Source organism: Procambarus clarkii, chromosome 68 (assembly GCF_040958095.1).
Source record: "Procambarus clarkii isolate CNS0578487 chromosome 68, FALCON_Pclarkii_2.0, whole genome shotgun sequence".
Classification (NCBI taxonomy): domain Eukaryota; kingdom Metazoa; phylum Arthropoda; class Malacostraca; order Decapoda; family Cambaridae; genus Procambarus; species Procambarus clarkii.
Genome location: NC_091217.1, coordinates 9,825,645 through 9,841,393, shown reverse-complemented (window position 1 = coordinate 9,841,393; position 15,749 = coordinate 9,825,645). Strand labels below are relative to the sequence as shown.

General features: G+C 34.7%; 1 protein-coding gene across 1 annotated transcript in view; it reads right to left on the bottom strand.

Annotated features, from left to right (window-relative positions):
- The window catches only part of LOC123774758 (MAM and LDL-receptor class A domain-containing protein 1), a 152,699-nt gene that overhangs the window by 73,223 nt on the left and 63,727 nt on the right, over positions 1-15,749 (bottom strand). The window contains 19 exon segments of the mRNA XM_069310826.1: positions 66-162; positions 279-369; positions 2,291-2,401; positions 3,162-3,394; positions 3,759-3,987; positions 4,339-4,533; positions 5,525-5,695; positions 5,874-6,091; positions 6,243-6,575; positions 7,588-7,749; positions 8,122-8,266; positions 8,580-8,753; positions 9,259-9,354; positions 9,493-9,695; positions 11,603-11,787; positions 12,145-12,364; positions 13,851-13,982; positions 14,922-15,069; positions 15,228-15,308. Coding sequence (XP_069166927.1) covers positions 66-162; positions 279-369; positions 2,291-2,401; positions 3,162-3,394; positions 3,759-3,987; positions 4,339-4,533; positions 5,525-5,695; positions 5,874-6,091; positions 6,243-6,575; positions 7,588-7,749; positions 8,122-8,266; positions 8,580-8,753; positions 9,259-9,354; positions 9,493-9,695; positions 11,603-11,787; positions 12,145-12,364; positions 13,851-13,982; positions 14,922-15,069; positions 15,228-15,308 — 3,224 coding nt within the window.

Here is a 15,749-nt window from a genome sequence, read left to right as displayed (position 1 = left end):
ATACATAGGTGGATATGAGGGAGAGATAATAATATAGTACATTATGTATGATGTCATATAAATACCTGAATGATAAGCAGAATCCTACAGAAGCACTCCGTAGTTGTGTTTGTAAAATGGCTGTCTGGTTTTCTCCATTTCCACGAGCAACCATGAAAGTGTCTGCATTTAAAGAAAATTGAGGTTATGATGGCACATAAACATATAAATATATGATCAATATATTTGTCAAGTATCATCTTATTTTGATTTATAACAAAATATAAGAATAAACTTACTATAGTTCTCCGCTAAAGGATCCCAATCCATGTCATCATTGTGGCTCTGGTAGAGGTTGCAAGGCTCTGAGAATGTACATCTTATTTCATCCTGTAAATCAGTAGATAGAAAATAAATTTGTATCAAGTATATATGATGATATGCTCATCACTTGGCCAGTCAAGTTAAGCACCAACAGGTATGGTCAATAACTGCCCGAGTGACTGTGCAGGCAGTATTTTCCTCGGCTAGTGGCACTTCAATAAGCCTATAAGCCTTCCTGTCTCCTGAAAATTTTGTGTGAATGTATGTGCTGCTGCCTACCAATCCTAATCTCAAATGCTTTTCTTTCTGAGAATGTCCAAAAATGCACAAATTCAAATGTTTTGAATGACAACCAGGTTACTCTGCCATTTACCCTTGCATTTTCATCATTTATCTGCTTACTCCCACCATTTACACATTTTCATGGTTTAAGAGTTTATCCCTCCCCACCATTTACTTGAAAATGATGATGACAAATTCATTCGGATTATATAAAGATTTTGATTTCTGGTATTCTGATTACTGAGCTATTACAGTATATGTAATACTCAATAATATGTAATACAGTATGTGGATGTAGAAAACACCTGGACTCTTGGTGAGAGCCTTTATTATGTAATTTACTACTACTATACCTGTAAAATATAATTTTTTTTGTTTACAGTATTTAATGACACTGAACAGTATTATGAAATTTTTTGGATAAAATATTTTTTTTCTGGGTACAAACGTACACCCAACAATCTGGAAAAATCAGACTATTTCCCGGGTTCGACCATAAGGAATTCGGAAATCAGAATTGTGACAGTATACATATTCATACATATTTTTGCTAAAAATTTGAGTTGAATATAATGGAATGCCATTTTGTGGATGAGCCCCAGAGGCTCCCTAAAGCTATATGAATTGAGATGTGCTATATTAGTTAGGGGTCATCAGTCCCAGGAGTTCTTATGCTTACCAGGATCCACGAGCCAGAGTCTGGTCCCCTCAGAGAGGCACAGGGAGCAATGGCCTATGAGCACTTTACATTTAAATTATGTCATAATTGCCATCGACCAGAAAAAGACCCAGAAAGGTAGGTGAATCAAAATGGACCACTGTCTGATTATCCAGTGCAATCTACACCCAAATAGATCAAAATAACTCCCCTGGAAAGAAACCAAACAAGCAACCCTTCATGTAACTAGCAATTCCGCTCATTAGCACTACCCCACAATAGGGGGAGGGGGAGGGGGAGCCAGCTCACTGGAGCCGGCAGCTCACCACTTGCCCCACCTGGGGAAAGACAGAAAGCCCAAGACCCCCGATGTACCCCAAGGCCGAAGACAACCTCAAGCAAGGAAGTCCTCTAGCAGGGAATGATTCCCAAATGCCCCAGGGAAGATAACCATGAAACGCAAGGGTAGTACTTACTGAGCACCTAGGGAAGATCACCCTAGGTGCATGCTGCTTTGTGTACAAGAAGACACCTGGGCAACAACCACACACTGCTGGTACATTCACACAGGGCAAAATCCAGAACAGGAACTTGAAGCCAGAGGTGACCGAACGAACTGCCAGCACATCTGTTCAAGAACTGGAGTGGTGGGCTGCCGGCTCCCCCTTCCTCCAAATGGAAGGTGGGGAGGGGGGGTTAGCACTAACGAGCAGAAGTGCTAGTCGCATTAAGGGTTGCTTCCTTGGTTTCTTTCTAGGGGAGTTATTTTGATCTATTTGGATGTAGATTGCACAGGTTAATCAGATAGTGAGTCTGTTTTGATTTGCCTACCTTTCTGGGTCTTTTTCCAGTCAATGGCAGTTATGACAATTTTAATGTAATGGGCTTATAGACCATTGCTTCCTGCACCTCTCTGAGGGAACCAGGTTCTGGCTTGTGGTTCCCTGTAGGCATAAGAACTCCTGTGACTGATGACCGCAAACTAATATAGAACATATCAGTTCAGATAGCTTCAGGGAGCTGACGAGGCTCCCCACAGAAACATACCTCAGTTGGTGGCTCATTTGGTGAACAATGGTTAAAAGTAACATCATCAACAGCAATATCATATTGGATGTTAGTCCATGTAGATGAAAACTTGGTGCTTCTCATTTCTGCCTGTTCATAAAATAAGTCAAAAGAATATTTATTTGAATATGAATATAATTACATAAATAAATATATATATATATATATATATATATATATATATATATATATATATATATATATATATATATATATATATATATATATATATATATATAATATATATATAATATATATAATATATATATATATATATAATATATATATATATATATATATATATATATATATATATTATATATTATATATATTTCAATTAAGCCCTGATGCTAAGAAAATAGTTATAATATATATATATATATATATATATATATATATATATATATATATATATATATATATATATATATATATATATATATATATATATATATATATATATATATATATATATATATATATATATATATATATATATATATATATATAATATATATATATATATATATATATATATATATATATATATATATATATATATATATATATATATAATATATATATATATATATATATATATATATATATATATATATATATATATATATATATATATATATATTATATATATACAGTACTGTACTTTCATTTTACAAGGATAGGCTGAGATATGAACAGTACAGTATATGAAAATATTTTAATGTCCAATGTGGGCTTTATGTGTAACAAATTTTATTCATGCATTAAAGTGTCTTTTTTTACAATGGAAACTGTAAACCATAAATTAATTAATCTGATATTTTATACTCTCTTGACATTTTATACTTACTATGATTGGAATGCTCTGTTCTCCAATAAACAACTCATTTTGACGCCATTCATCATTGTGATAACATGGTAAATCTTTGCTGTTTATTAGTTCATGAACATTATCAGTGGTCCATGCCATAACTGTTAACGTTGGCTCATCATCTTTACAGTAATACCACAGGCTCATGGTACAAGCCAGACCTGGAGGGCCAAGAGCTCGAGTCTCCATGGTGGCTGTTGCTTCAGGAATATCTAGAACACATAAAAATCTATTTCACTAAAATGAAAATAAAATTAAAATAAATATTTAATGTTTAATGATGTTTCCTTTATGTTTAAATGATTCAAGGACTACTGAAACTGACTAAAAAAAAAAAAAAAAGTTGGCACTGCATCCCACAGGATCGGGTCAAAGTTTGGACAAAGCGACAGCTAGCAGTGAGGTAACACAATCACAGGTAACTCGTTCAATCGATTAATTCACTTGGAATTAAAGTGGGGGAGAAGAATTTCTGGCAAGCAAATATAGTAGACTAATTTCATCATATAATGAAGCAGCAATAACGAATGAATTTCAATGTGGTGGCTGAATGTGGGAAACTTTTGTAAACTGCACCTGTAAGCTTTGCTGGAGCCCACATATAGTATCCGTCTTGATTTGAAATGGAGTGATCCAAGGGAGGAGCTGTACAATATGGGTAAGCAGCATCAGCCGCTCTGATCCGAGACCATGCATAAGTGGTATCACTTGTGTCCTGCCAGCCACCAGAGTCATACTCGAAGGTTGTTGAACCGCAAAGATACTCATCGTCGCCCAATGGACAATCAGTGATGAAGTCACACACCTTTCAGAGATAGTTATACTTACAAGATTAGCACCAGAAAGATAAAAAACTATAATAAAGCATTCAATTTTATGAGAGTTTGAGTAACAGTATTTCCAAGAAAAAGGTAATTACTGTACACTACAGTATTTCATTAAAAACAAATAATGATTATGAGTGTGATCATCTTTATCATGGATATGAAAAAGAGGAGGAGGACATGGAGTAGAAAGAAAGGAAGAGAGGAAGGAGTAGAAATAGAAAGAGTGCAGAAAGAGGAAAGGAGAAGAGAGGAAAGGAGGAACAGGTGGTGAGGGATACTTGTACAAAACAAGGAACATTTTTATTATAAAAAAAGTTAATAACAACAACCTGGTCAGCTCTGATGCATGTAATAGAACTGGAGTTTGTTTTGCACGAGATAAAGCCCTCTTCACAGGGGCCTTTAGTTGTAGTTTCGAAAGGGGGTGGTGTTACCGTTGCTGGAACTATTTGACACGCAGGAGTGAGAGAAATATCATCCAGTCCAACAGTTCCCCATTCTTGAATGTCTCCCTCTAATTCAAACTGCAAAATTTTCCACCAGTAACAATACAGGATGCACATGAGCATGTAATTACCTAAATATCTAGAAATCCAACATTCTTCTTGTAGCTCATTTTGTATGTAAGTACTTTCTCTAAATAAATATTATCATTATCAACTATAGTTGTAATGACTAGTATGTAATGTCTGGCTATTATTTTTATGTTTGACAATGTTAATTTTTATGTTTCATTTGTAGGGTCTGCAAGTTGGTGAGTTGTGTATGAGAGAGAATGTAAGTTTAGTATTGTGTAGCTTTAGTGCTCCTTTTGTGAGAGGTAGCATCACTGCCCTCCACCACTCTCAGAGGGGAGCCAGATTTAACCGACTGAGGTGGTGTGTTGGGTTGTGCTTGTGAGTGTGCTCATCAAGTGTCCATCTCATTACTGTGAGCTTGTTTACCACAGTTTCCTCAGTATGACTGAATGCAGTAGTCGATCTGGTAAGTGGGTAAATTTATTCTCTGTGTGATATGTCCCATTTTACGTATTTTTTAAATAAATGTAATGCATGCACCTTAGTGGTTTGTTTTGAGTCCAAAATTCGAGATAGTTATGTCATTCACTTGGTGTTCCCTTTCATATTTGAAGTGCATTATTATATGTAAAATTTGTTCAGCATTCATAGTTTTAAATAATGTACATAAACTGTACAAAGTAAGATGGAGGAAATTTCAAATCTACCTTCCACCTTACAAGAGGTGTAATGACTGGTATGCAATGCCTAGCTTTTATTTTTGTCAATATTAACTTATATGTTTCATTTGCTAGTGTTTGTAAATTGTTAAGTTGTGTATGAGAAAGAACATGTGTGTGTATGCAAATGTTTGAAATATGACTATGCTTGTCAGCACTATCTATTTCCATGTGAATTCAATTAGTTTAACACTTATAAATATATTTATACATATACTCATTTAGTTTATACTGTTATTAACATGTTCATTTTAAGATAGTGGATTATTTGTACTTACATAGAAGCTTTTCTTAACAGAATATGATTGTGAGAAACGCTTCCAATAGAATATCTCTTCATCAAGAGACTGAATTGCATCCTCAGAAAGTATGGTTCCATCTTCGAGGTTTCGTACACGCACTTTCAAGTATGTTGATCCTGCCCCAGAAACAGCATAGTAAAAGCGGATCTGAAAGTATTTATAAAATACTATATGAAATGGTTACATTTATGGAAATGTAGACAATTTAAAACACTTTATAGATAAAAATATATTTATCCCATGGATATTCATCTTTGTTAAAAGAACTTTAGCTTCACTCTTTATAGTATGACAAATACATAACTGAAGATTTCCATTTATTTACTTCACAGTTATCAGAGGATGCAATAACTGAACTGGTGATGGTAGCAGAGCGAGGAGCACGTGATGTAAACAACATGAAATGGCCATCCCCACTGTTTACGGTGTGGTCCCTGAAGGGCGATCCACCGCTCATCCCTGCTTGAACCAAGCTAAAGAACTCTGATGCTGTCCACCCACAAAGACTCTGATCTTCAAAGCTGCATCTTAGATGATAATACTCTGTTGTATTAAAAAAATTATTTATATTTAATGTTGCTTTATATTAATGAAATGTGAATTATATTATAATGAAATTTATGATATTATATACATACAACAGTCAAATAAATGAGCAACAAAAGCTTGAAAATCAATGTCTTCTAATACTTACCACAACTGGTCTCATCTGAATAATCCCCACAATCATCATTGAAGTCACAAGCAGCTTCCTCTGGATAACATGCCTTGTTCTTACACCACTGGAATCCATCTGGCAAATCCTCACACAAACCAGGAGGAAAGCAGTTTGATAGCATCAATTCATCAAATGCTATTATCTGTGCCGGATCATCTGAGCTAGAAGCCTCAACTAGAAGGTGGTATGAAGAGGAAACCCGTCCAAGAAGTAGGTGTAATGTCTGCCACTCTTCCAAGTGACTTTGGGCTTCAAATAGCAAGGTCAAGTCTGAGCCTCCATGTTCCAGGTACACACTTAGTTTTGGACCTATGATACAAAGTGATGATATAATAGAATAAAGTACTGTACTGAATATAATACACAATATATAATAAAATCTCTCTTCAAATAATCAAACTCAGAATGTTACTTTTTACAGTATATTCTAAGAAATGGCTTTCTGGGAAATTTATTCATTATATAAAACACAGATGAAAAAATAATGTACTTATATTTGTTAACTTAGAAAAAACAATCAATGTCATATTGTCATACTGCAACATTGTACAACCATGGCAATATTGCTTGAGATAAATTTTGTCTGGAGCATATTTTTACTATGCTCTTCTCAAGACAGTCGAAACCCAGCCTGGCCTGTACAACTTTCCATCCCTGATGCAACGAGGATCTTTTCAATCCACTTTCACTGAGCTATGTGTGGAGAAGGAAGATACTGTACTAGAGAATTTTCAATCGAGCCAAGATTGATCTTCAGAAAGCTTATTCATCTACACTCAAAATATCTCCTCCAAATAATACTTTAATTCAAAGAGTAGAGTATAGTGCACACTTCAAATCCAACCTTCCTCTGCCTGATCCCCTTAAATAATGGATAAAATTCATCCATCAAACTTTCCCCCTGGAATTCAACCTTATAAAAAAACATTGGAATTCTGGGGAAGATGCAGTAAATATCAGTGAGTCAGTTCATTATGTAAAGTAATTTCCATCAAATCTTATTTATATCTTTGCATTTATTTTTACTAATCATGGTTTTTCTGTAAAATTATTATAAAGTAGCTTTTCATCTACACTCAAACCCTTGTATTTAAGAAACATTCACTTCAAGTACTGTATCTGCTCATGACACCTCTATTTTTACACAAACTTTAACAGTATTCAAGACTCCTCACATAAAAAATATAAAGCATTTTTGTTTTCACTTATGTTACCTTGATGCACCATGCATGATGTGGGAAGAAGAAAATTTACAATATTTTTCTTGATTAAAGTTACACACAGACAATTATATATTGATAATGTATACATAAACCTTTACCTGGTGCCACAGAAGCAAAGAGTTTATAGTCCATGTCTAAGTAACAGGTATGGTGCGCAGGCTGCAGAAGATTGGTCAAGAGGCGTGGCTGATTGATTACAGAGCCAACTTTCTCTTTAACCTCCATATGATACATGTGAGTGTCATCTTCGTTGAGTGTGTCTTAAAATAATATAGATAGAGGCATTTTAACATTTGAAAAGCCCAATGTAAGAAATTACCTATTTTCTTAATGACAATATCTTTCATACTGTCTTTTAAATCACTGATAAATATAACTTCAAAATCTAAATCTAGTTCTTGAGTATACAGTTTATAATCACAGATATTACATGTTATGTTATTATTATGACTTTCTCTTAGGTAAATAATTTACTGTAAATTTGTGTAAACTAACCCAGCTATAAATGTACAAAACAAAAATTTATGAATAAGATACTGTACAGTATTTCAATTCAATTAATTTACAGTTAATTCAGTACAGAATTAACTGATTATGTGTGTGACCGTGAATATCATAAGTGTATTACATACCATCTTGAAGTCTCTGCCACCATAGACGTGTATTATCCTGAGGAGACTCTATGCTGCGCCAGCCACAAGTATCTTCTGAGAAAGTGCAACTAGCACACCATTTCTCGTCTTCATGATTGGAGCACTGAGCTATGTAGTCACAGACCTGACAACAAAATATAAGTACAGAATGTACTCTACAGTCAAGGAATTTTCTTTGTCTATATGAATTACTAATATAATATGAAATACTAAAGAAATGCCAATAAATATACTGCTCAAGCCACCATCACACTTTTCATGTAATTTTTATTTCCCTCATGTGATACAGGCTATGAAATATTACACAAAATAGAAAATATAAACAAAACAATATGTTTTATTTAAACTATTACTAGTATAGATAAATAAAAAAATTTAATGTAAGCTATTATTTATATACAGTATTTATTAACATTTGACTATAGAAAGTTACCCACCTCTTGTTGAGGAATGGTTTCACCATTATCACAACGAAAATCAGGAACACTAGAGTTGCCTCTGCAAGGACCAGAATACAGTTCTATGTCGTCTAATGCCACTATGTTAACATGTCCAGCCACACCTTCAACAGCAAATTCCAACCACTGTTCAGGAGACACTGTTACTGCTACCTGGAGTGTAAGTGTAAAATTATTATAAAAATACTGTACCACTCAAAGGAAATAGTGTATTTACATTAAAAATACATAATGCATTAGGCTCTATTTGTAACATGATTAATCCACACCTAATCACATAATCAAGTTAGCTACATAGTAGATGAGAAATGCAATCTTAATGCATACCTGTTTTTATTTAGAGGAATGCATTTTGCTGCACAAGAAAGAGTTAAGATACAGTACATGATTTCCTTTTGGGCCTCATGTGGGTCAATATAGACCCACATGAGGCCCAACTTTATTAATGAAATGTGAAAAGTGCTTGCTTGCAATATATAAAAAAGCAAGTCAATATATAATATAAATACTAGACATAAATAACAATAACATATTATTATATAATCAGTACTAATGAAGTATACAGGCTTCACAAGTATTTTTAACATATATTACACATTATTAACAATGTATAAAGTAACAACTAATTATTGTGAACATGGGACACCAATTAACTAACCTGAACTTGCTGCCACTCAAAGCCCTGTGATCCTTCTGCAGTCTTCATTAAAGAAGTGCCTCCTTCATTGACAGATTTCAACTGTAGTCTACCCACCTAATGCAATTAAGAGGATCCTATATGTATACCATACAGCATTATGTGTAGTGTATTCATGTATTTCATTTATGTTGTAATTTGAACATTAAATATTTCAATTTATCAGTAATATATGCTGTATTATCTTGAGCTTACCTTATCACCAAACATATAAACCCAATATGAAAAACATGACTCTTTCTCAATGGTGAAAGTTTCTGATAATATTGTGGCAGTAGAAGCATTATCTTTTGCATCATAGAAGTACAGGTAATGTCCATATGGTGTATCAGTTGTGTGATCATGTGGAGGTGCAAAGTTAAATCCAGGAGCATGATTTGGGTCATCTCTTACACGACCTTGGAAAGTATAGTAAATAGAAAAAGTAAATAATCAGGATACAAAAATTATATACTGTAGTTATGAATAAATATACATAATTATAGTTTGTTATACATAAAATATGTAGGATATATTGTGATGAATGGATGGGCATCTTTTTTAATATCTTTAGCTTTGTTTTCCATTAATGATCTCCCATTTCCTTCTGATCTGATGCCTTCACACCCTACAAAATAGGAAAATGGGTAATGATCACATTATTTTGACCTAAATATCCTAAAAATACATAAGAAGTATCTGCAGTGGGCCTGTTGGCTCAGTTTGGGTGGTTGCCATCTAGATTCAAGCCCTCTTCCCCCATGTATCTATTGATCTTATTTTTAAGGCTAAGTGTGCCATTTGCCTCTATAATGTTGCCTGGTAACCTATTTCACTCATTTATCATGCTGTTGACAAACTAGTACTTCCCAAATCTTTCCTGAATCTGAGTAAATTTGTAAAAGTACTTATCTAGGGTTTCCCTAGTAGCAATGCTATTAGGGAAATGCTATACTAGGTTTTCCCCTAAAGTATTATCTGCTGTGTACTCTAGACAAGAAACATGACAGTCATGCAGGTGACAGTCTAGTAATCACTGCTGCAACAAATATTTTGTGTTTCCTTCAGGGCTAGTACAGATATAAGTTGGTCCCCGAAGACAAGCACATGCCAGCCACACATGACCAGCAGAGGTGTGTTTCATGAAATTTCAAAGATGTGTAAGAGTTCTTTGTGATTAAAGGTGACCACCATACAAGAGTTCTATCTAAGAGGCCACTACCTGCTTTGCAACTTAGTACGGTACCTCCAGACACCACCAAATACTTTATTTATTTATTAATTTATTTATATATTGTATATACAAAAAGGTACATTGGGTTTGTAAGGATACATAGCATTGTGTTAACATTCTTGTAAAACCACTAGTACACGCAGCGTTTCGGGCAGGTCCTTAATCTACCATATAATTTTAATTTTAAGTCAGTAAATTCTAGCAAAATTTATAAAGTGATAACAGGTACATTGCAAGAAAAAAAATGAGATGAGAGAGATTAGTAGGTATATTAAAGCACATCGGTAGCTCTGACTACTCTGACTTAATAACAACTCGTTTTGTTGGTGACATGAAGCCTGTAGATAAATATATACTTCAGGCTTGTATCAAGGTCGCCTTCCCCAAAGGTTGAACTACTGACCCTTTCCAGGCTGCAGCCCCACAACAGTTGTCTAACTGGCCGGGGAGGATTTACTGGGCGCAATTCCTTAACTGTAGCCTCTGTTTAACGCAACAGTAAAATGTGTACTTGGATGAAAAACGATTCTTCGCGGCAGGGGATCGTATTCCAGGGACCATAGGATTAAGGACTTGCCCGAAATGCTACGCGTACTAGTGGCTGTACAAGAATGTAACAACTCTTGTATATATCTCAAAAAAAAAAAAAAAAAAAAAAAAAAAAAAAACTCCCAGGTACCTATTTACTGCTAGAGGAACAGAGGCATCAAGTGAAAGAAACATGCCCAATCATTTCTTACCCAATAGGAAATCGAACCTAGGATCCCCGATTGTGAATCAAGAATAAAATCAACTGTACTATGTACCATCACAACAACATGGCTTCTAGCCCTGCAAGAACCATTTGAATCTTTTATGCTGAAGCAGTACCAGAATGTTGCCATGACTGCATATTATAGTTCTTACTGAGACAGTGTAACTAATCTTAAGTAAGCAATCAAGAAACTCAGAATACTGTATATTAAATACCAGCAGTGAAAACATGAAAATATTCTGTAACAATAATACTTGAAATATACAACCTAATTTGTTGCTGAATAAATCTGAATTACTAAATTAATGAGCAGGAATAATTTTTTCTTTAACACTTACCATTAGTCCAGCGACTTCTCTCTACATTCTGCCATAAACAAGTGCCATCTTCAAAGTCACAAGATACTGGGTCAGGACAAGCCCCAGGGCCCATAGTATAGTCATCAATTGCTACAAATCCACTATCATATTCAACAACAACCTTAAGCTCCACTTGCCAAAACCCTGCAGCAAACACTGACATCCTGAAAGGAAAAAAATTAAAATTCCAGTAATGTAACCAATAGTGAACCAAGCATTCTTAACCCTAAGTCGATTTGATGTTGCTTATGTGTCGGTACCTCTCAATACTGTTCAATGTTCTGCCTTTCACCAACATAGATCCCAGTGCCTGAGCATCCTACTGAATAGAAATAGAAACCAGTTCATACACATTGGTGGACAAAGAACTAAGTTGCAAAAGTCCTTAATAAATATTTCAAGAATTAAATTTGAGCATGAAACAAAACTATTTGGTCACTGAATATCTCACATTGTTAAAATAAAATTCTATAACTGCATTTGAAAATATTCAGTTTTTGCTATAAAAATTCTTAACTGACCTCACACTTGTCCAGGCGCTAAATGCAGCAGAGAACTTTCCAAGCAAGGTGGTTTTGGGATCCTCTTCTGTATGAAGCCAGACCTGTAGCACACCATACTTGCTGGAGGTGAAGTAAGCAACGGCAATACAAGCTTCAGATAAATCATACACACCAGGGGCCGCTAGGCTTGCATATGCTCCGGAACCAATGTGGGTAGAGTCAACATACAAATAGTGCCCTGTGGGTGAGAAATTATATACAACATTATATATAATAAGGAAGGGATTTTATGCAACTTTTTTAATAGTGCTGAAGACTAATACCAATTCCTTTTAACTAATGTTAAAATGCTAAAGACTAATATATACTCAAGTGTGTGTTATAAGTGAATAATGAACAACCAGGTCTGGGAACATATGTATTAAGTTTGAAGATTCTGCCAAGGTAGCAATCATCTACACCTGTACAAAGGAATACTCACCTTGTGTGGAGGGTTGTAATGTGACCCCTAACCCTCAATGTCAATGAGACCATTAGATATTCACAATGGCCCAGCAAACTATAGTGATAAAATACCAGGACTGTTGAGACATTTGATGATACAGCAGGCCAGAGAATGACATGCAAAAACCAGCTAATTCAAGTGTTTGGTAAAGAGACTGGTAAATCCTCTAGTACCCCGAGTACCGTACAACTGAGAACAAGAAGTCTGTTGGCTGACTTTGGCGATGAAAGTGGTGCGAGTCTAGCGATGAGTATTGATGAAATGTAGTACTTTATCACCTAGTGACTAGAAATCACCTGGTACTTTATTCTCTAGACATGTAACTTCATCAGCATTGTTTCTCATTATCACCAACTTACCCTATTAATGTTAATACAGTAATTATGTTAATTCAAATATTTTTACTAGGCCACAGTTCTTGATTATCTTCACAAAGAATAAAATATAAATAAAATTGCACACAATACAGGAGTAAATAAAAATATGATTTCTTGGAAAAATACAAAGTCAAGCTAATAGAGAATATTGATAATGGAGATAGTAGTTCTGACTTATTAAAAATGAAGAACTACAAGTCCAACTTTGTATTTATAGGGTTGCAACCTAAGCAGGGCTTAAGCCTTTCACCGACTCACTCAGACTGTCAATAAAAGCATCAATACTCTTCTCTGCAGTAATCATCAGAAAAAAATACTGAGGAATTTCATAAAAAGCTACCAGGTATTTACATTACATATGAATACTATGCCTCTAAAGGTTAGTTTGGCATATTTAGGCAGCCATACTTGGGCAGCCAGGTCGAAAGAAAAACTGCAGTAGGACATCCACTATAAGAGTCAACTGCCACACAGGTTTTAGCTATTACTTCTCGCCTAGTGTTAAGTGCCCCTCTTGTGAACTGCCTTCATATAGCACAGAAGTACAATTATCAATATTTATTGTGTTACAAGAGGGATGAGGTGCAGGAGTCTAAGCAATTTAAAAAAATTCTAAAAAGTTATCAATTTATAGCGAGATAATTCACAGAAGACCCAGAAACCTACAGCAATGAATTAATATGTTTCACTAAACTCATTCTGCTAATGAGACCCCAATAAAGCTGATGATAGTACAGCAATTAAAAGCATAATCAAATAGTATATATTCATAAATTAATATGAAAATATGAAATAAAATGATCACCCATAACTTTTATTCAGAGAATACATGAATTATTTACCAGATATGTCGCCTGTTGTGTGATCAGCTGGAAGTACTGCATTATCTTCCCCAGTTCCATGAATCCAGTCAAAATTGTCATCTTGCCTCTGAGTAAAACCACACAGATCATCTGCCTCAAAATCACATGTAACTGAAAAAAATAAAGCATCAAACATTATAAGTGCAAATATAGATAAATGTTAGTTATGATATAGAACAAGACTATGGAAATTTGGCCAAAATTTAATACGTGTATGGAGTAACACTTGGCAAATGAAATTTAATGTGAATAAATGCCACATTATGAAATGTGAAATAAGAGAAAATAGGTCACACAAAACCTACAAATTATGTGAAAAAGCTTTAAATGATTCTGATAAGGAGAGAGAGATCTAGGGGAGGTTCTAGATAGAAAACTGTCACCTGACAACCATATAAATAATACTGTGCAAGGAGTCAATGCTATGCTTTCCAATTTCAGAATTGCTTTTAAATACATGGAAGGTGAAATACTAAAGAAATTATTCACAAACTTTGTGAGACCAAACCTGGAATGTGCAAAGATTGTATGGTGGCCATATCTTAAGAAGCACATCAACTGGAAAAGGTGCAAAGACTTGCAACTAAATGGCTCCTAAAACTAAAAGACAAGAGCTACGATAAGAGGTTAGAGGCATTAAATATGCCAAAACTAGAAAATAGAAGAAAAAGAGGCAATATGATCACTACGTACAAAACAGTAACAGGAATCTACAAAAATGATAGGGAAGAATTCCTGGGATCTGGAACTTAAAGAACAAGAGGTCATAGATTTAAACTAAACAGAGTTGCCAAAGAAATATAAGAAAATTCAATTTCACAGAGTGGTAGACGATTGGAACAAATGAGAAGGTGGTGGAGGCCAAAACCATCAGTACAATAGTTTCAAAACATTACATCACAGACTGCTGGGAAAACAGGACACCATGAGCGTAGCTCTCATCCTGTAACTACACTTAGGGTACTTACAATTACACAGCTCTCACTAATGTGTATAATCACACAGCTCTCACTACTGTATACAGTCACACACATCTCACTTAACCCTTACCAAACTGTGATGGAGTTGGTGTAGTTGTTGGCAAACTGGTGCAATCTTCAGTTAAGAAATTTACATCATCAATAGCAATGAACTGGTCTGATGTCACTTTCTTTGCCTCAAATGTAATGCCGAAGTTCTTAGTGCTGCTGATATTTAACTGCAAATAACCAAGTAAAAATTAATTATTACTACACTTATTTTAGTTCATGATATTCTGCTTTGAGCATACGTTTTGAGCATACTGTAATTATATTGTTATTTATCTTTATCAATATTGGACATCATTACAGTCAACAAGCAATTCAAAGTTTTTACCATACTACGTGTCCATTGTCTAACATTGACAGTGTTGTCCAAGATCTGAAGATCCTTTTGAGAATGATCATCATAATTTGTCTGAAATACACATTATCAATTTAAAATCACTGTCACATGTTAGTAGTTCAGTTCATGTAAACAAAAATATCGCTTCATGTGTAGAGGAAAAGCTAGTTTGAGTTCATGCCTCTTGGTTACTCCCCGAGATAATATCCAGCTCTTTCTCTTCAACAGGACTAATTAAGGCAAAGCAACATTTTGCTCCAGAGCAGCAGGATCTTTACAAATGTCCTTGTTGGATCATACTAGGGCAAATGGGATCATGAAGAGGACTGTATCAGGCCCAAAAGAACCTTCAAAATGCTCATTCATCTACATTTTAAAGACATCTAAGCTCAACTCAACATTGAAGAGATCCCTGAGGAACACTCTGCTAACTGCTAGTTGGTCTATCTGGCCGCTACTCCCAACTACCATCAGATGAAAGTACTGTACAAAACATACCTGTGTATCAAGAGG